Raw genomic sequence first — 21,361 nt, 5'->3', positions numbered from 1 at the left:
GGACCTGCGTGTGTATGTGTCTGTCTGATGGACGTGTCTGCGTGTGTGTGTGTCTGATGGACGTGTGTGTGTGTGTGAGATGAACCAGTGTGGGTGTGTGTATGATGGACCTGTGTGTGTGTGTGATGGACCTGTATGTGTGATGGACCTGTGTGTGTATGTGTCTGTCTGATGGACATGTCTGCGTGTGTGTGTGTGTGTGTGTCTGATGGACGTGTGTGTGATGGACGTGTGCGTGTGTGTGTGATGAACCGGTGTGGGAGTGTGTATGATAGACCTGTGTGTGTGTGTGTCTGATGGACATGTCTGTCTGTGTATGTGTATGTGTGTGTCTCTGATGGACATGTGTGTGTGTGTGTGTGTGATGGGGGCCATGGGGGGGGCGGTGAACACTCCTCAGCCTCCCCGGCACAGCTACATTTGGTTTGACCCGCTGTCGGAGGCAGCACCCCAGTGAGGGGAGCCGGTGGGACCAGGCCAAGGGGGATGGCGCAGGCTCCAGCCGGTACCAGCACCATAGAACTGAAGTCGGCCCCTCAGCCCAGGGCGTGCGCAGGATCAGAACCGGGTCCCCAAAGCAGCTTGGCCTGTCTGGATAAAGTGCCTCCCTCCCTGGGGGATGGAAGCAGCCTGACCCCCCCGGTGGGACAGTGGGGTCCCAGCGAGACGCTGGGCTTTGCACAGCAGCCAGACGCGGCCAGTCGCACGGGGCTTCTCTGTCTGGAGCCCAGCTCATCCCCGAGGGCACATTCCCGGCCAGGCGAACAGCCCCACGCCTCCCTCTGGCTGCACGGGGCTGGGTTAAGACCATGTTGTGAGCTCACCCCTAGCAGGTTTCCAGACCCATTCGCAGGCGGCAGTGGGCAATCAGAAAACTCCCCACCCTGACTGGGCTGGAAGTCCCCACACCTCGGCCCTCTGGCCCCACGTGCCCCCAAACTACGGTCCCAGTTCCAGGCTGCACTGAGATGCCAGGAATTACAGCTCTGCTGTGGGAACAGGGTGGGGCCTGGCCGTGCATGGCTGTCTGACCGCACAGGCCGGCGGAGGGCCGGGTGGCAGATACAGAGACAATCGCTTCATAATCACCCCCAACAACGAGAAGAATACGCAAATTAAAAGATTTCAGGGTCCGTTCAAAAGCATCCGGCGGTCCGGATTTGACCCCTGGTCTGCCTATTAACGACCCCCGCTGCAAGGTCAAGCTTATCTCTAGTGGGGCGGGGGCCCGGACTCCTGGGTTCCTTGCCGGGCTTCCCCACCGTCCTTTACCTCCATGCGAAGTGGGTGCGAAACAGCTCAGACTGGCGACACGCTGCCCCCGCCCCGTGCCGGCGCACGGGCCGACACAGCCCTGGTGAGCCCCGAGGACGCACCCCCCCCGGCACGGGCACGGTCTGCCTCGCTCTCCCCAGCGCCAGGCGCTGCCGTCCTATACGGAGCGCTGTTCCTAGTCCCCCTGCTGCCTCCATCCTCGCTTGGGGCCGGGGAGGGGGCGGGTGGCCGCACGTGCGCGCCCGTACTCACGTTGAGGTGCGAGTTGGTCACGGTGACCGTTGCCTGCAGTCCGAGGGAGATGTTGGGCAGGGACGGGGAGGTATAGAGGCTGAGCTGGCTAGCGGACCCGTCCATGGCCAGGGCTCTGTGCTGGGGGAGCAGCTGGAAGAGAAAGGAAGGAAGGAAGGAGGGAGGGATGGAGGGAAAGAAAGAGACAAGGGTAAGAAGCTACGTAAGCGAGAGAGGAGGACGTGGCAGCAGCTCAGGTGCGGCTGGTCAGCCCCAGCCCGCCAGGAACAGGACTTGCTAGGACAGCACTAGCCAGCAGGGGGCGCTCTCTTCTACCGCAGGCGTCAAACAAGCGGATCAGCCCAAAGCTCGGTCCTGGCAACGGGCTTGGGGGGTGTGGGGGAAGCAGCGTGTGGCGGGCGATGGATGGTCCCTACGGTCTCAGCTCTGCGGCTATTAGGGGCCACGGAGGACAGGATCCCGTGGGATGGAGCAGCCGAGGGGCAGAGAGGCTGCCCACGCTAATGACTGTTGCTCTGGGCCCCTGCCCCGAGGAGTTGGCTGACCCCCATGGCAGCCCCATAGCCTGGCACCTCTCGAGCTCCTGTCCTTGGATTGCTTGGGATCCACCCCCCAACTCCCACTACTGAATTCAGATATGGTGGGTAGCACGTCAGCTCCAGCATGCCGGGGAGAACCGGCCCGGCCCTGGCACCCCAGGAGGGCGCATGCCCCGCCCCTAGCACCCCAGAAGAACCTCCCCCCTATTGCCACCTCTGCTCAGCTCTAGCACCCCAGGAAAGGGTGCCCCCAGCATGCCCTCTTCCCCCCACCCCAGTGAGCACCCGCCCTGCTCAGCGCGGACACTCCAGGACTCAGACTTCATTCCATGTCCAGTGAGTTTCACGGATTTGTTCAGCCCACGTGTCCCCTCGGCGCTCCCAGCCTTGCCCCCTCTGCTGGGCACAGAAGCCCCTATCCCCACAGCAACCCATGCCGGGGAGCTGAACCCCACTGGAGAAGCCGGGGGCAGCAGCTCAGGCTGATCGGGGATAAGAGACATCTCTGCCACAGCCATGGCTGACCCCAGCAACTTCACAGTTAAACCCCCGGATGGGTCCCCTGGGCGGGCGCACAGCCAGCCCTGCCCCGTCTCTGTGCCTTCGCTTGCCTCTTACTCTCATTGTCACTCGGGTTTATACTGGGCCTGGCTGCGTTAACGGAGATCCTGGGTGTGCTTCCAGCTGCTCCACTAGAGTGGAGAGGGGGCGTCCCCGTCTCTCCCAGCAAAGCCCCTGGAGCACGACCAGCTACGCCAAGTGACAGCCCAGGGACCACCGTCAGAGCAGTGCCCTCCTGTGTTCGTTTGGGGAGGAGGGAAAGAGAGATGCAGGGACCTAAACAAACCTATGGGTTGTGTTTGGGTTCGGACCTGGATGTTTGCAGAGGATCTGGCAGGCTGTGGGACCAGGACAGGGAACCCCATGACGATGCGCAGCAGGGTCCAGGTGACAGGCTGATGGTGGGAGCCTAGAACCCGCGTCCCCCTGAGATCCAGCCCTGAGCATCACCAAAGGGCCCGTGAACACAAAAAAACCACTAGTTGTGCTTCGAGGCCAACGCAGGGCTGCGTGCTAGTGAGGAACTCCGTGGCCGCAAACCAGAGCGCGCCCAACCCCACCCCATGTCCTGTGAGTGAAACGCCCCCGTCCCCCGCCCAGCACACACATGGGGGGGGCCCAGCTCGGCCGCCCCAGGATGGCCCCTTTAACTATTTAAATCAAGGCCTTCAATCTACATGCGGCGACTGCACCGGGGACCTGCCCACCGAAAATGCCTCGGAGCAGGAAGGGTAACTGACCAGCTTCCAGCTGAAGGAAATGGAACAAGTAAACAAAGGGCAGCAACTGGGGACTGAAATTTAAACGACCTCCCGACTTTACCGAGCTCATGTCACTCGGGTCCCGAGGAAGGTATCTGGGGGGGTAGTTTGGTCATTGGCTGTTTTGTTTTGTTTTATTTTTTAGGCAACATATGTTTTGTTTTCTCCAATGGCAGCATCCCAACTGCAGAGGAAGAAAAAGCCCCAGACACTCTCCCAGCCCCAGCTAAAAATAACCTCAAAATCCCCCAATCTCTTTCCCCCCAGCCCTGTGGGAGTCACCCGAGCAAGAGAATCGGCGCCGTTTCCACTAGAAATTCCATCGTCCTGCTAGCATCCACCCAGACACACGCCTCGCACGCGCGTGTGCTTCGCTCGTGGAACGAGCCAGCGACGTGAAGCCCCCAGCGACCCCCACCACACAATATTAACCCTTTCCTCCTGGAACACTGCAGCCCTCCTGTAGCCAAAGAAAAGGTTTAGAGACAAGACAGAAGAGAGGAAAACGTCGTTGACGTTACAATAGCCACAAGATTTGCCTGGAGATTGCGGATAAAAAGGAAAGGGCCCAGCACGTGTCAGAGCAGCGTTGATGGAGACGGGGCAGTTCCACTAAGGAGATGAGTTTTCAGCTCTTTGGTCAGGGCTCGTGCTGAAGAAAGCAAGCGAGGATTGGGGTGGGGGAGGCTCAGCGCCCCCCTGGGGGGGGCTCCCTTACCTCGGTGTGGATGTTGGGGGCGGAGCCTGTGAAGCCATTCTCGGCGATGGCGCTGTTGGAGCTGTTCGGGGAGCTGGGACCGGACCCCGGGGCGCTGTTACACACGGAGGAGACTGCAAGAGAAAGGGAGAATTGCACACACGGCCCAGACGCCCGTTCCCCGCAATGCTCCCGATGGCCAGGCCGATCCAGACGTCGTTCCCATGGGCCAGGAGCTAAATCCTGCAACCTTCACTGCCCTTCCCAAGCGGGCTCGCCCTGCCCTGGGCATCCAGCATGGACCCGAACCAGCCTTGAGGGCCAGGCTGGCAAAGGCATCGATCTGCACCAGCAAATTTGGCACAGACGTCTGCACAACTGACCTGCCGAAGGTCTGGGAGGAAGGGACGCTGCCTTTCCCCAGCATCAGAGCACTCCTGCCACAGTGGGAGAGGGGTGCAAGAGTGTCGTCTAGTGGTTAGACAGGAGACGTCGCAGGAGTTCTAGTCCCTGCTTGGGGAGCATTCAAGTCACTGCCCGCCTCAGTTTCCCCAACCGTTGCTTCTCCTCGCGGGGGTAGGGCTGCAGGGGCTACATTCTGCAGTGTTCATCAAGCACTTTGAAAGCCATGAGTGGAAGGAGTTGGAAAGGATGAAATGTAATTACTATCAGCTCACCCCCATTCTTGGGCCCAAAGGATGGGCACAGAGCTGGGCTCAGGGCGTGCGAAATCCCTGACCCAGGACTCATTACAGCGAAGGCGGCTTGACAAGTGTTTGCTAGTACCATCACTCTGCCCGGCCCCTGCGTGGGCCGGGATCGGGGGGCTGGCCACACAAGCGGTTGAGACCGCGAGCTCTGTGGTCCCGCACAGCTGGAATGAGATCACCTTCCCTACACAGGCATGGCCCGGATCCCCCGGGGCTGTGCCCTCGTGGGCCCCAGTGCGAAGCAGGGATAAGCCGGTAGCAGTCAGAGTCAGTAGCGTCTGGAGCAAATGATTGCGCGGGGGAGCCGGCGGGATTTTAACACAACCCCAGATGCAATGCACCAAAAAGAAAAAAATCCCATCTTCCCACATGGCAGGGTGGGCCTGCCCCCCCCACGAGTCTCCCTGTTCCCCAGCTGTGACTGCCCCAGGCCATCGGGCACCCCAGGTTAGAAATCCAGGTCAGCACAAACCCCCATCCAGACAGGTACGAAAACAACCGTGGGCTTCACGTCCCCGTTCCCAGCCTGCTCTGCACCGCCCCCAGCCACCGGCACTAGATGGGCGGAAGCGGTTCGCCCAGCACCACCTACATGCCAGGGTCAGCAGACAGGGGGCAGATCCTCCATTGACTTCAACGGGATGCTGATTTACATCCGCTGGGATCTGGCCCGTGGCCATCAATGGACTTGCCCCGCCTGCGGATCTGGCCCACTGACGCTCTGCGGATGGACCCCACCCTGTATCTCAGGCAGACAAGTACCTGCCGCTGCCCTTGACGGCTGCCACTGCTCGCGGCTCCAGAACACGTTGGACGTTATGTAACAGCAGCTCAGAGGCGGCTGCTGTATCTGCCCCCGCCCCCTCCCTGCAAAACATTTCCTTAGAGAGCAACAACAGATGCTCCTGGATTATCCACACTGACACACACACACACACACACACACAAAATGGCCCCGCACAGATTATAGGGCTTCTGGATTAATTTCTTAATTCGATATGAACACTTGGTTGCATAGCAGCGAGCGGGCTGCAGCCCCGCCAGAGGAGCTGGGGCGACTGGCTCATCCCTCGTGGAGCCGGGATCCCGTCGCCGGGGGCAGGCCGGCCTGGGTTTCAGAGGAGATGGACGGGCAGGTGTCAATCAGGGCAGCGCTGCCTGGTCTGTGCAGACTCCAGGGGGCCGGGCACAATATTCAATCCAACCAGGAAATCAAATGCAAAAGGGGAAGCAGCAGCCGAGCCCACAAACCCCAGCCCTTCTGCAGAGACCATCCCTCAAAATCCCCATCACAGAATCCACGCCCCCCGCCCGCCCACTGTGCACCGCAGCCCAGGCGAACGGGCTTTGCAGCATGCCGTGACGGTCCCCAGATTTAGGCTATTTCCAACCAGGGACGGGAATTTCAACCTCCAGGGGATGCCCTGTCAGCCCTCCCTCTCTCATAAACCTCGGGGGGGTCAGTTCGCCCACCACGGCTGGTGGCAGGCGGTCTCGGACAGACAGATTCCACGCCACGCAGGGGACAGATTTTCACAAGAGCTCCGGGCCACATTTGTAAGTCAGCAACAGCCACATGCAGGGCCAGAGCTCAGTTCTCGTCGGGTGCTGACATCAGAACCAGGGCCCAGCACCCAGCAATTCCCATTGTCACTCAACCGGCATCTGACGTGCTTTGGAAAATCCAAGCTCAACGCCAACATCAGGACACCAAGGCAGCCCGTCCGGGCCCCAGAGCCTTGCTACCATCAAGACTCTCCACTTCACAAGCGGGGTTTCCATCTTCGCTCTCCAAATGGAAATTCACCGCCATGCTCTGGTCTGCAGGGAAACAGGCAGGCGGGGGCTGGATCGGTCGCCGGCTCTGGGCCAGACATTTACCCTGCGAGTTGCAAACCCGAGTAGCAAACGACAGACGCACACGCACGGTCAAAGGGATCGACGCAGCCTATAATCCGTCCTCAGATCTACCAGGGTCACCCAGGAAAGTTTCTTTGCTATAAACTAAGACCTGGTCTACTCTTAAAATGTAGAGCGACCCAACGCCGTCGCTCAGGGGTGTGATAAAATTCACCCCCCTGAATGCCGCAGTTAAGCCGACCTAGCTGCCGGGGCACGGGGAGGTGGATTTCACCTCCATCGATGAAAACCCCCTTCCGTCAATGTAGGAAGCGTCTGCGCTACAGTGCCATCAGCTGCTGCAGGCAGTGGTAGTGACCGTAGCGAAGCTGTAACCTAAAGTTGTACAGGTACAACCCCCGTGGGGACAATCTTATTCCAGCATAAGAGGATCACGTAGGGAACCACGCTAAGAAAAACCACTCAGGGCTGAGAAGGTCCATAGGGGGATGATACTGGTATAACTAGACCTGTACGATAGATATCGGTATAACTGGGAAAACATACCCACGGAGACCAGCCTTTAGTCTCCTGCCGGCCTGCTCTACTCTGGAAAGTTTCTCTAGCGTTCACAACCGACAGAGCCTTGCCAGCACCAGCCCTAGTGTGGACACGGGCAAAAACGTCCAGCCAAAGAGTCCCGCGACTGGTTTAAGCAACTCCGGCAAAAGAACTCTCTTGCTGTGTCTCCGCTAGGGAAGTTTGCACTACAGGGCTCTCCCTTAAGGGAGCACCAGCTAGCTTGCTCCCATCCATGCCCCAGGAGCTAACAGGACGCTCCCAAGGCAGAGCCAACTGTGCACACAACACCCACCACCGCGCACACCAACCAGAGGTTTCTCTATTTAGCCTCTCCGGGGCTCCAGGCAGAGACCAGCAACTCTAACAGAAACACACACCCCCATCACATCCCGAAGCTCAACAAGGCGAAATGACACTGGAGAGCCCCCCCTTCCCAAGCAAAAGGAGCACGCACACAACTGCAGCTTAGCGGCTGTTTGCACGCACGCTCACGGGATTTGCGCGTGCATTCCCGACGACTGCGTGTTCAAATCAGGCGCGTGGTTGTGCCCACAAGCAGTCGGCGATCTCGCTGGACGTAGGGCAGCGGGATGATATTCAGAGACCCACAGCGGGCCGTGATTCCCCCGCTGGGAGCCGTGCTCCACCCACTTGATGTTTGTGGGTAAAGCAATGAAAGGACACAGTCTATGTACTTCTCTCTGCTTAGGATCTTCCCTGTCCTGTCTGAGCCCCACCCAGAAATTCAAGGTCACCATGTGGGTCTCATCAAAGGCGATCTCTCCCTGCCCAACCATTCCTTTCTGCACGTCACGTTCTCACCCCTTTGGGGTTCAGGTTTCTTGCACAGTAACAATGGACTGGAGCCCCGGCTGCGAGCACCCCCGGTCCCCCCAAGACTTGTGCCGCACGCTGGCTGTTCGCCATGTGTCCAAAGAACGGTTCGGCCGGAGAACACGCTGCACACCAATTAGTGATACTTCTACGCTGCAGCCGTTTTCAGCCACTGAGCCCCGAGTGTTTTACAAAGAGAGGCGGCGGCAGCAGCACCCCCCCACCCATGGGGAAACTGGGGTATGGAGAGGGGAAGTGACTCACCGCTAGAGTAAATCAGTGGCACGGCTGGGGTTAGAACCCAAGGGTCTGGGCTCCCAGCCAGGTGCTCAACGCCGTCCCCTCTCCCCTCTCTAGACCACACCAGACACAACTTCCGTTTAATCAGAATCAAAGCCCCGTGCTGAATGACCAAGGGGATCCCGCGTGCCGACGGGCAGCCCCCGCGAGTCGGTCCCCCAGGCCTCGCTCACCCGTGATCTCGATGGCTCTCTTTTTGAACGTGCTGATGACGGTCCCGTCTTTCCTCCGCAACAGGGGGCTGCTCCTGCGCTCGGCCACCTTCTGTTTTAACCGCGAGCGCACTTTTAAGTTGGGTTCCGAGGCTGGAAGGGGAAAGGAAAAGCACCATGAACGGGGCTCACCCGGACTCGCTGCCCCAGGCCCGCCTCCCACTGCCTCCCGGCCCCGCACTGGCAGCTCCGGGCCACTGCCCTGCCCCTGTGGCTACAAGCTAGAGGGGCTGTGGCTGAGATGACAGCAGATCGCCTCCCCCTCATCCCACATTCCTGCCAGAGCCTGGAATATCCTTCCTCCCCCTCCGCCCATCACACTGACCCTCTCCCCAGCAGGACCCCGGGGTGTCCGTTGCGCCCCCCAGTCCTCAGGGGCCTTCTCCACCCACAACAGCGGGCCAGCCCCTTCTAGACACCAGCTGTTTGGACTGGATTGGGGCACGCAAGCGACTTGGCCTCTGGGCGGGCGGGTCAAATCCAGCCTGGGGCAGTAGTGAGCACCAATCACTGCCCTCTGATGGCTGTTTGGTGGGTCTCTGGGGCCGGGGTCTGGTCCGTAAAGCACTTAGCGTCCTACCCTAAGGGCTTTGCAAAGAGCTCAGGGCCAGGTTTGCCAGGGCCAGATTTCCAGACGAGCTCAGCTCCCAAGGTGCACCTCGCGTGCTGGACTCTGATGAAAATTTGGCCTCCGATTCTGAGAGGCTGGGCTCTCGTGAATATTAGGTCCCATATTGATAATTACAGCCCTCCGCAGGCTAGGATGAAGCTGTGCTAGCTACAAGCACAGATCCTCCCCACCTCCCTCCAGAGGGCATCAGTCTCCATGGCTTAGTTCAGACCTTGACCTCTCTTCTGACAAGGGGGCCAATTATGATGGTCATTTTTGTGACACCGGCCCAGTGGGAACTGTCCTGAGATCCGCCCAGCTCATTTCACTCAGACTCCCAAACAGCCAGCAGGTGGCAACGTTCTGCAGTCGGCTACCGCCCTGGGTTGGATTCGAACCCGTGGCCCGGAGGCAAAGCCGCGCCCGTTCCCCCGATCCAGCCAGCCAGCCAGCCCCACCGAGGCGGAGTGTACGTTTCCCTTCCCCTCCAGCGGCACTGACCGGTTTTCCGGAGCGGAAAGTCGTCTCTGCTGTCGTATGTGCCGAGTAGGGGTAGTTTGTAGGAGGGCGGTGTTCCCGGGCTGCCTGTCTGGGGAGGGGAACTCTGGTCCAACGAGGTATGATGGGCTCCCCTGCGGAGACAGGCCGAGAAGCAAAGCTGTTAGAGACCCACCCCGTTGGCTGGTACCTGTGCACCCAACTGGCCAGAGAGAGACAGGCAGCCCCGCGCCCCAGCCCGAGTGCAAACTCTCTCTGATCCAGCCTCTGTCCGTCCTACCCATGCAGGGAGATGGGTCTATTTGAGCCTACCCATGACCCCGCTCTCTCCGCCGAGCCGGGAATGCCCTCCAGGTGACACACAGAGGAACTCAGGCCCCATCAACCCTAGCGGGGGACCTAAGTGACAACCTGACCCCCTCCCCGGGGCGGAGAAAAAAAAAATATATATATGGAGATAGACCTATGTCATAGAGCTGGAAGGGACCCTGAAAGGTCATTGAGTCCAGCCCCCTGCCTTCACTAGCAGGACCAAGTACTGATTTTGCCCCAGATCCCTAAGTGGCCCCCTCAAGGATCGAACTCACAACCCTGGGTTTAGCAGGCCAATGCTCAAACCACTGAGCTATCCCTACCCCTACCTGGATGGGACTGAGGCATGTCTCCCCTGGGCTCTATATCCTTAGGCCGAGCAGGGGGGCCCCAGCGTCTAGACAGACCGCGCTCTCTCCAGCCAAGGGTGGGACAGGGACACAATTCAAACCCAGCCCGGTCCCGGCTCCGCTCCAAGACCCGACCACGTTCTAACCAGGGGGACAATTGGGCTGTGACGGGGTGGCAGAGCTCGGGAGAGGATCAGGAGAAGTGTGTGTGTGGGGGGGTTAACAATCTCTGTGGGATCCCGGAGGTCCCTGGGCAATACTGGGCCAGGGTGTGAGGACCCTGGTGAAAACACAAAATGTTACTGGTAAGCAGGAAGGAAGTGCGGGGGAGGGGGACGGCCAATCAGGGACCTGTTTTTAGCCGGCTAAGTGGATTTATCCCCTAAGCATCCCTGGACTCAGGAAGTGGAGTAGGTCACTGCGATGCAATTAGCCGCCACGCGTGCCAGCCCCTTTTTAAAGCCAGAGGCGAAGAGAGACGTCACAGCCACCTCCCAGCCTCGGGGCTGGACGGGCTCCCTCCGCGGGACCCAGAACGGGGCCGTTTTGGTTTGACTGGATTCGTGTTAACCGCTCACGTCCCTGAGCGATGCCCTGGCCTCCTGGGGAAGCCTGGCGCATCCACACGCCACCCAGAGACTCCCCATTGGGATGTTACGCTGTACATGCCCCATTACTCACCCCAGGGCTCCGACAAAGATACGCCGCAGAAAACAAGGGCGGGGGGAGCGTGTGGCTTAGCAGCTAAAGGGCCTGCGAACCCAGGCTTGCATGGCCCACCAGACCACAGCACAGGAGAGAACCCTGGAGTCCTGACGCCCAGCTCTAACCACTACACCACACTCCCGCCCAGGGCAGAGCGCAGAACCCAGGAGTCCGGGATCTCAGTCTTCTAAGAGAGGCCCCAGCCAGTTCACCCGGCCCTCCCCTGCTCCGCCGGGCCCGCCGGCCAACCTACCAGCATTTGGGGTGCTGTGGGAGGGAATGGTTGAAGCCACCTGCGGTCAGCTCTTTTGACTTGCTGAGTAGGAACTCCTGGAGTTTTAGCTTCACTTCCGTGCTGGCGATCGCACCTGCAGACAGACGGGACACGGTCCACGGGGGAGGCACAGGCCAACCACGCGACCGAGAGCACGGCTGGGGAGAAGGATCCCCCGAGCCCTACGGGCTCATGCGTCCCGGGGCGGGTGACCTCTGGACTTGGGCGCTGAGCGGGGCGGCACCAATGCCACCAACAGGCCCCCACCAAGACTGGCAGACAAGGGGTTTGGGTCTTTTATTCAGGACCGAAAGCTCAGACCAAACCCGACATGAGTCTCAGGGGCTTGGGCCTCCCCCGTGGCCCCTGGCGCAGTTCTGGTTCCGGGTCACATGCAAAGTGGGCCCCTGCCGTGGGCCATATGCCCCCTGCAAAGTTCTACCCTGTGTCCCTGGAGACAACGTCCCCCAGCATGCACTGCTCTCTCTTGAGCCACACTCCCAGCATGCAACGCTCCGCCTCGCCAGACGGCGCATGGCTGGGATCTGCGCTCTCCCCGGGCCGAGCCCAGCCAGACCATGGGGCTTTCAGTCCCCTAGGCCCCCGGGCCAGGCTTTGCCCCAGCTGGGCCCAGGCTCCGCAGGACCCCCCGCGGCGGGCTCTTACTTTCTTTGCTCTTCTCCTTGTTCCGGAGGATGAGGAGCTGCTGCTCCAGCCGCTGCTTCTCCAGCTCCTCCTGCCGCAGCTGCTCCTGCTTGCGCTGCTGCTCCAGCTCCTGCTGCCGCTTTGCTGCCAGCATCTCCTGCTGCTGCTGCCAGGCAGAGGGGGACGGGGTTAGCGGGCAGAGGGGGCAGAAACCGGCAGGGGGGGTAAGAGCGGGGCGGGGGGGGAGAGACGAGGCAGGGGGAAAACCAAGTGAGAGCCGGAGAGGGGACTCGGGGGGTGGGGGGGACACCAGGTGTGAATGGGGGGGGACAGGTGAGCGGGGGAGGGAGGGTGAACCCAGGTGGCAGGGGAGACCCTCGTTTGAGGGACCCAGGTTAGCATGGAGGGGCCCCCTGAAAAGCACACGCCCCCTGCCTGCGGGGCCCGGTCGCAGCCCAGGCTGCCGGAGCGCGACTCCCCAGCTCCAGCCCTTGGTGCGAGGCTGGCACAGAGGGGAGACCCGGCTGGCTTCCCAGAAGGCCCCCTGGTGGCTGGTGCAGCGGGGGGCTTGTTTCAGCTCAGAGGCCCCCTCCAGCAGGCCGGGGGGGCACCTGAGGTGGGGCAAGGAGGCATCAAGCCACTCGCCTGGGGTCAGGCAGCGAGCAAGCGGCTAAGCCGGGATTAAACCCAGGACCTGGCCGGCTCTCGCACGGGCTCCTTGAGGAGAGGGAGCTGCTCAGAGCAGCCCGGCTAGGAGCTGGCAAAGAGGCCCCCACTGGGGCAGCGTGCATGGAAGCCCCCGCACATCCTTCGAGAGCCAGGCCTGCACCACCAGCATCGGGGGGGAGGGGGGAGCTTCAAAGGGGCAATGAGATGGAACAGGGGATGGCTGGGAGACATCAGAGCCCTAGGCAAGGCAGGGAGCCAGCAAGGGATGCTGGGAAAAATTTCCCCTGCATCCCTTGCCTCCCGTGGCTATAACAGGCCGGGGGGGCGGAGGGGCTTTGGGTTCTCAGCCTCCGGTCTGAAACCAGGACACTCCTCTCCTACCCACAGTGCAGCTGTGTTGGCTTCAGTGGGTGAACGAGCAGAGAATCAGGCCCCCTGCACCTAAAGTCCACGGGCCGGCCCTGACGACTCAGCCCGCTGCAGTATGTTCCACCCCGTGCAGCGTGCAGGCCCTCTGAACGAGACCTCGGCAAAGCCAGCTCCTGTGGGCTCTGCCGGGGAGCAGCAGGGGGTTGCCCTTGTCTCAAATTCTCTTGCCCCTTCCCCGGGCATTGCCACGCTATGTGCAGGTGAGATACCACCCCAGAGGTGGCCGCATCTCAAGGGAGTGATCCGGGATCCTTCAGGATGAAAGGGGCTATAGAAGCTTGCAGTACTCCACAGGGGAGAGCTCCCTCCTTTACGCAGGGTGGGAGGGGAAAGGAAGGACAATTGAGCATTACTGTGGTTTTTGCGCTGTGTTTGTACAGCGCCTAGCACACTGGGGTCCTGGGCCATGACTAGGCCTCTTAGGTGCCATGGTGATACGAATAATAATAATTAGTGGCTGATTTATTTAGCGCCTCTGGACGCCTCCAAAGGTCTCCCACTACTGCAATGCAGCCACTTCTGGGGTGGAACGGGGCCGCCACTCTGTGCTAGCAGCTCAACAGCAGGTTCGGGTGGGAAATGAGGAGGAACACGTCCCGCAGCTAAAGCAAGAGAGGAATCTTGGGCTGGCGAAGTGTAGTCAACCCCCCCCCCTCAATCAGAATGCGGCAGGACGCCAGGGTCCTCATGAAAAGGGCCAGGGGATTTCAATGATCAGAGCCCCTTTGGCTCTGAGGCTCAGCTGAAAGCCAGAGCCCCCTCGTGACGTGGTAGCAGCAGCCTGGCCAACCCCAGGCCTTCAAAGCTCACCCAGTACCCACCCCCACCCCCCGCTTCGAATGATGAGATTTAATAAAAATAGTGGGGGGGGGTGTTTCTTTTTTTATTCCCTTTCCACTTTTGGAGCCTTTCAGAGTTGTGTCTCCCGGCCTCTCTCTGCAACCCGGGGTGGGGCAAGAACCGTTTGTATTTTTAAATGAAAGCCACGATTCTCAGTCCTCACCTGACTCCAGGAGCTGGGGCTTTCAGAAGAGCACCCAATATCATGAGACACTCTGCCCCGCCCCCCCCAACTCAGGATAGGCTGGGCAGGAGCTGGCACCCCTCTACTAGGCCAGCCCCAGCGCTAGAGGAAGAGCAGCCCCTCCCCTGCCGAGTCACTAACATCTCCCACGAGGCATCGTTAGAGCAGCGGCCCCCAGGTGCAGGGCTGGTTCGACTGACTCCTGCAGCATCTCACCTTGCGGGTCTCCCCTCCCGGTACCAGCCAGGCTCCAGCCTGCTTAGCTAGGCCAAGGTCTCAGCCTGAGGGGCTATAGGGAAAGCCCTGCTCGCAGGGGGAGCTGGGCAGGGCTCTGCGATGCCCTCCAGGGAGCGCGGCGGTGGCAGCCCCACGGGGCATCTCACCTTGAGGTGCTTCTGCAGCTGGACCTCGTGCTGCCGCGTCAAGTGCTCGTGCTGCTTCTGGAACTCGGCGAAGAGCAGTTGCTTCTGCAACTGCTGCTGTTGCTTCAGGACCAGCAGCTCCTGCTGCAGCTGCTGCTCCCGCACCGCCGGGTCCACGCTGGGCCCGCTGCCCCGGGCGTCTGTCCGCAGGTCCACCGGGCTGCTGCCGCCACCGCCGCGGGAGTTCTGCATGGCCACGGGCAGCACCGGCTTCACGTCTACCGCTGGGGAGCAAACAGAGACAGGCCTTGGCAATCAGCCCCCGCCAGGGACCAGCCAGCGGGGAGGGCAGAGCTCGAGGGCGGGAGGACCCCCCCTCTCAGCTAAAAGCAAGGGAGAGTTCCCCTTCCGCTCTCCTGCTGGCTCGCTGGGCACGGGGGCAGGGAGCAGCTGGGGGCCTACTGGGCCCAGCGCCCCAGGAACAGCCGGGGTGCCCTGGTGGGCCCAGCATCCTGGGACCGGCCATGATGCCCCAGTGGGCTCAGCGTCCCAGGAACAGTCCGGGTGCCCCGGTGGGCCTGGCATCCCGGGAACGGCCTGGGTGCCCTGGTGGGCCTGGCGTCCCAGGAACGGCCAGGGTGCTCTGGCATCCTGGGAACATCCGGGGCGCCCCATTGGGCCCAGCGTCCCGGGAACAGCCACGGTGCCCTGGCGTCCCGGGAATGTCCGGGGTGCCCCATTGGGCCCAGCGTCCCGAGAACGGCCGGGGTGCTCCGGTGGGCCCAGCATCCCGGGGTGCTTTAGAGAACGGGGCCAAGTCAAATCCATCCAGGTCATGGAATCTCCTGCATTTCCCATTCCCACCCTCCCTCTGTCTGCCCCTGGCCTGGCACTGCCCCCTAGTTAATGGAGCCCCAGAGCCTCCAGCCAGCCCGTCTCAGATTGTCATACGCTGGCTAACCTGGGGGCTGGGCTGGATCAGGGTTAAACAAGCAGTAGATCGAGCTGGCTGTGTCCAGCGTTACCCCCGTCGGCCCCCTCACTCCTGGCAGAGACCCTGCAAGGGGGCCATGGCTGCACACCCACCAGAATGAGGTGAGCTCTCACTCCCTGGACACGATGCGCGGGCATTGGGGAGGCGCCTTCTCCCCTCTCGCCAGCCCTTCACTCCCCCCGCGCGGGCCAACGTGCGCTGTGGGATCTAAGGAAGACCCTTGCTAGCGGGAAGCGGCCAGCGCTCCAGACCTGATCCTCACAGAGTCACTTCTACTGGGACCCGGACCGAGCCGCTTCCTGGATCCAAGAGCCAAGGCAGAGATCTGAGTCTGGGAGGCAGCTCCCAGCGCGGGCGGCCTAGCCAGAGCCCAGGGTAGGAGACGAGGGATATTCCCCATCTCCCTATGACCCTTGGGGCTCGGCAGATCCAGAATCCAGTTCCCCCAGCCTCGCTGCCCAGCAGGACGCTCCTGTCATCGCCCAGGGCACCGTAACCCACCGTGCAGCCCCTTGCGCGCCGTAGGCCCTGTGGGCATGGCTGCGCCAGGCGCCGGGGCTTTGGCAAGCTGTGAATGAATCGAGAGCCGCGGTGACTCAGTCGCTCACTCCTCTGATTGTCTCCCCGTCTGTTGTAAAACCACGTGCGCTGTCATTAACCCGCACAGGCCCAGGGGGTATGTGTTCTTGTGTGTGTGTGTTCGCGTTCATGTGTGTGTTTGTATATGCATTCGGGTGTGTTTGGGTGTGCATGTGTTCGGGTGTTCGTGTGTGTGTGTGTGTTCGTTCGCGGGGCACATGGCAGCGTCGGCTACTCCCACCTCTCCTGCAGCAAGGGGTTTCTCCAGGAAATTATCCCCTTTCTGTGGGTTTATTGTAACAACACGGGGGAGGGAGGGACGGACCAACACATAGGGCTAAATATAGACAGAGCCAAACAGCAGCTGTTGTGAGCGGGGCGGGGAGGCTGGAGGGTGGAAGCGGGAGGTGCAGGACAGCGCTGAAGAGAGCTGGCACATGAGCGCTGCTGCGAAAGGCAGGAGGGGGAAGAAGCTACAGAAGGAAAGAGAGAAAATCGCTGACCGCTGGCCCTTCCCCGTGAGGATCTCAAAGCCCCTTCTGAACATTAATGAGTTAAGTTTCACCCCCACACACACTGTCCCCCACTATGAGGTACTATGTTATTTATAGGTATGGTCATAGCACCTAGGCGCCCCAATCACAAACCACGAAGCCAATGTGCTAGGAGCGGTACATCTTTATTGCTACTAGATAAATTACGGTAGTGTCTCGCCACTCCAGGCATGGACCAGGCCCCTATGGTGCTAGGAGCTGTACAAACACAGAACAAAAAGAAGGCGTCTACCCCAAAGAGCTCACAGTCTAAGGTAGATCAGTATCATTAACCCAATCCCACAGGCGCGGGGAAACTGAGGCACACTGCTCTAGGTCAGTGGGGGAGAGAACCCCCCAGTTCTCTGGCATCCCTGTCCAGCTACAGCAGCAGCCCCCTCCTGGAGGAAGGCAGACAGCCCCGGCAAGCGAACTGCATTTCCAGGGGGTGTTCCCCATGCGCCATACAAACCAGCCATCCCCACGCTGCGACGGCTGGAGAAATACAAAACGGAGACTGCGGAACGAGCGAGTCACATTTTCACTTTCCAGACAGAATCATCCCCGCCTGTCCGGGAACACGGTCGCGTGTGTGCAGCACCCGACCGAACAGGGCCCCGAGCCCGACTTGGGCGCTACCGTCACGTCGATATTTCCAGCTATGAATGGTAATACTGTCACATCCCGCAGGTGGAGAGGAAGCGAGGGATTTCCAATGCCCTCTTCCAGCTCTGCACTGCAGGGGTGGGACTAGAAAAAAACCATGGCAACCGTCAGGCAGACTGGGAGTTGAGGCCCTTCGCCCCAGTCTGAATCCACCTGTTGGCCTGTGTCTTATCCTTGGATTGTGGCCCTCTGGGGCAGGGACTGTCATCGTAGTCTGTGTCTGGACAGCGCCTAGCACAACTGGAACTCCCAGGAGCTACTCCAATACAGCTAATAATCAGGGGCAGGCGGAGGAAAGATGCAAGAGGAAACCTAACCGGCGCCCGGTTACTGCAAGGATGGGCACTTTAGAAGTGCCAGAGAGCGGTGCCAGCCCACCTCAGGAGAATCAACCACCGAGCCGAGAACGCCAATCAGAGGACGCGTCTACACAGCTCGGTTTGGTAGCGAAAGGCCGGCCACGGCTCAGCCAGTTTCCCACAACCCCCTGCGCTTCCCCACGGCGAGGCGGGTGGCAAACAGCTCCCGTCTGCTGAATGACACAACACCCCCGCCAACTCCCAGACACACACCACAGCCGAGCCTTTGTGTTCCTTTGCCATGGCAACTCTGCTGACGCGGCGGTGACGCGGTCCCAGCCCGTGCGTAGGGCGAGTGACACACACAGACGACCCTGCTCGGTTCAATAATTTGACATCAAATCAAGAGTGTTTATCCTCTTGTCCCAGCCCCTCTGCGGAGGTGGGCCCTGCCTCGGGCTTTTGATCTGACACTCCCAGCAAATGAGGGAGATTAAATCTTTATAAACCTGGCTGGAGGGGGGCGGGAGGCGGGATTGCTTTAGGGTCGGTTTATACATATCGTTTGGTTGGGAAGCAGTAGGACCGGCTAGACGGTAGGGGCAGGGGCCGTCGGGATCAGTTTCACAGCACAATCTGCCACGCGAGGGAGAATCAGGCCCCGGATATGTCATATAGCAATTCAACCGCTCCCTACGGCACCTGCATGGCCCCCATTACCACAGTGTCTAAACCCCTTACAATCTTTACTGAGTTTATGCTCAGGAATAGGAGTATCATCCCCCAGGTTACACGTAGGGAACTGAGGCCCCGATCCTCAAAGGTACTGAGGTGCCTAACTCTCCTTGTTTGTACAGCATCTAACACCAGGGGGTTCTGGGTCCCTGCTTGGGGCGCCAAGGAGCTACCGCAAGACAGATCATAAGCAACAACATCCCCGCGCGTCTAGACCTGGCACAAAACAGAGAGAAGCCGACTCATCTTGTAGCTGCGACACAGGAATGGGTGCCACCAGGCCGGCGGTCTGTTCCCAGCTCTGCCACTGACCTGCTGGGGGACCGTCAGCAAGTCCCATCACCGCTCCGTGCCTCAGTTTCCCCTCCTGCTCTTTGTCTATTGAGATTGTTCGCTGGGTGTGTGTAAGTAAAACGGGGCCTTGATCACAGCTGAGCCCTTCAGAGAATGTCTACTCTGCACTGTAAACCAAGCTCTGTATTTCAAAGCCCCACACCTTGAGCGTCCACACTGCATTGTAACCCTGGATCTCTCAGCCGTGCTAATGCGTCCACGCTGCACTGTAACCCTGGATCTCTCAGCCGTGCTAATGCGTCCACGCTGCACTGTAACCCTGGATCTCTCAGCCGTGCTAACGCATCCACGCTGCACTGTAACCCTGGATCTCTCAGCCGTGCTAACGCGTCCACGCTGCACTGTAACCCTGGATCTCTCAGCCGTGCTAATGCGTCCATGCTGCTTTGTAATCCTGGATCTCACAACCGTGCTAACATGTCCACACGGCCCTGTGCAGACCTTCTGACTCAGGTCCGTGGCTTGAGTTGCGTCCACACAGCAAACTGACAGGGCTTAGACCCGAGTCTCTGCAGGACTTGGGCTCTGACCTACCCCTCTAGCAGGGTCCTAGGATCCGGATCCTGAGTGCTTGCTGACCCAAGTCAGACTGATTTGTGTGTGGACGGTAGGAGGGGTTGGGCTCAGACCTGAGTCAGAGCTGGGCTTAGCATGCAAGGCAGACAGACCCTTAGGCGGCACTATCAGAAATGTATGAATAACCGTCCAAGGAGGGAGAGCTTCCCAACAGGAGTGGGGCAAATGACCTGGATTAAGATGGAGCTCGATCAGCGTATGAACAGGAGGATATGACAGGGCTGCCGTGAGATAACAGGGGCCTGGTCTCATAGTCCCAAGGAATCCCCCCCAGTCCTATGTTATTGAGGAACAGCATGAAATATTATTATACATATGTGACTGACTATATATAGCGTGCGACATACGGGGGGAAGCATGACCTTTCGTTACAGCACCGCACTGGATATCAGAAGAGGTAGAGTCTATTCCCAGCTAGGTCACTGCCTTGCCGTGTGACCTTGGGCAAGTCACTTTCCTCATCGTGTCATGCCTCAGTTTCCCCATCTATAAAAGCAGGGCAATCCTATTTGACCCGGAGCGTTTGACACTTCGTTCTCATCGGTGATCGCCAACGCCATGGGCACGAGCCCCCATCTCTCTCTCCCCCCCCACTCCCACATGCGCCAATCTTCAACCCTGCGCGACTCAAAGAAGATTGAACCTCTGTCCTTATTCTCTCCTCTGCTCCCCGCAACGTTGCTCTACTGACTGGATGACATTCTCCTCCCCAGCCAGGAACAGAACCCAGGAGTCCCGGCGACGGATCGCACGCGGCCGGCTCTTACCCACACACCACAGCCCTTATGCAGAGAAGTAAGCCGACTAAAGTCAATGGGGCAGATTGCGTGAGTAAAAGATACTGGATCAACCCCGCCGCACACCCAAGCGAGTGTCATTCTGAGGCTTTTTCAAGGCCTTCTTAGGATTGTCCTATATTGGGGTTTGAAAGGATTCCAGAATCCAAGGGTCAGAAGAAAGTTGATCCCAGCCCACCTTCTCCCCTCCCACGGAGCCAGGAGCCAGCGGGGCCTACCGGACAATCGGGGAACGGCAAGGGGGTCAGACCCCTGCCCCCGAGTTGAGAACCCCCTGCCCTAGTCCGTCCTCACGAGCGTTGAAAAGACCCACTGCATTCACTGGAAGTTAGCAACCTAAACGCCTTTTAGGCTAGATACCCTCTGGCCTGTATTTTATAAAGCGGCCCATGATTTTGGGGGGTCCAAACTGAGACACCTTATACGTGCCCAGGCCCCCATCAGCTTCTGACGCCTTCAGCCGGAAAACATGGCCGCCCGGTCTCGCCTGGAAATCAGACCCCAGGTGCAGCCAGAATCGGGGCCATGCCTGGAAGCGACGGCCAAGACTTTTAACCAGAGGATCCTAACGTTAAGCGCTTAATTTCACATTCCAGCCCTTGGGGACGTGGTCTGTTCTGCAGAGAGGCCCCCTGCCCCCGCACCTCCTGCAATTCCCTGCGACTTCTATGGGATTTGCGGGCCCCTCGGCCCTTTGCAACAATCAGGTCGTTTATTTAGAAGCCTCCCTGAGGATTTAGGAGCCAAACCTACGTCCAAAAATCTCAGTGTCAGGCCCCAACTGGGAACAGGGGCACCAGCCTTTTGTGCTGTGTCCATCCAGCACCTAGCACCAGGGCGTCCTGGGCTAGGCACGGTGCCTAGGGGCTACTTCAATGCATCATCATCATCACCAGCACCCCAATCATTAATAACTGCTTCCCCTCTCCCCTCCCGTTTCCCAGGAAATCTGCAGCCACCAGGCCACTGGCTCCTTCTCCCTAGTGGGTTCCAAAAAGGGGAAGCGGAGACCCCAAGAGGGTGGCGGGTTTTCCAGCGGTGGACTGCACCGGTGCCCACCATGGCACTGATTCTCCAGTGCCCTGGTGCAGCCATTCCGGAGAACCCTGGTCTCCGATCCGAGCGGTAACCTTGTGCCTGGCTGGGAACGGCCGCCCGTGGTGCAGGGCCATGGGGGATTGGGCCCAGCAGGACACGTCTAGCGCAGACACCTATTGTGAAGCCGTCTTCTCTGCCTTGTGACCGAAGCTCTCCCAGGGCTGTCTTCCCCCTTCATTTACTGTGCTCGCTCCTAGGCCCCGGCACACGGTCACACCCAGGCCGTAGCAAAATTACCCCTTGCTGACAACGGGTGCGGCTGCCCAGGGGATGCCGCTGCGGCTTGGCAG

At 60.0% G+C, this 21,361-nt stretch overlaps 1 protein-coding gene across 6 annotated transcripts in view; it reads right to left on the bottom strand.

Annotated features, from left to right (window-relative positions):
- The window catches only part of HDAC5 (histone deacetylase 5), a 107,479-nt gene that overhangs the window by 29,824 nt on the left and 56,294 nt on the right, over positions 1 to 21,361 (bottom strand). For 5 of the 6 annotated variants that reach the window (XM_034755930.1, XM_034755933.1, XM_034755931.1 and 2 more), the window contains 7 exons: positions 14,462 to 14,724; positions 11,978 to 12,122; positions 11,291 to 11,405; positions 9,674 to 9,804; positions 8,524 to 8,655; positions 4,107 to 4,219; positions 1,528 to 1,659 (listed from right to left, as the gene is read on the bottom strand). In XM_034755930.1, the coding sequence (XP_034611821.1) occupies positions 1,528 to 1,659; positions 4,107 to 4,219; positions 8,524 to 8,655; positions 9,674 to 9,804; positions 11,291 to 11,405; positions 11,978 to 12,122; positions 14,462 to 14,724 (1,031 nt within the window). The remainder of the gene's footprint in view (positions 1 to 1,527; positions 1,660 to 4,106; positions 4,220 to 8,523; positions 8,656 to 9,673; positions 9,805 to 11,290; positions 11,406 to 11,977; positions 12,123 to 14,461; positions 14,725 to 21,361) is intronic. The other variant, XM_034755928.1, reaches the window with a different exon arrangement.

Source organism: Trachemys scripta, chromosome 23 (genome assembly GCF_013100865.1).
Source record: "Trachemys scripta elegans isolate TJP31775 chromosome 23, CAS_Tse_1.0, whole genome shotgun sequence".
NCBI classification, from domain to species: Eukaryota; Metazoa; Chordata; order Testudines; family Emydidae; genus Trachemys; species Trachemys scripta.
The sequence above is the reverse complement of the archived record's forward strand: the minus strand, read 5'-3'. Positions and strand labels throughout refer to the sequence as shown.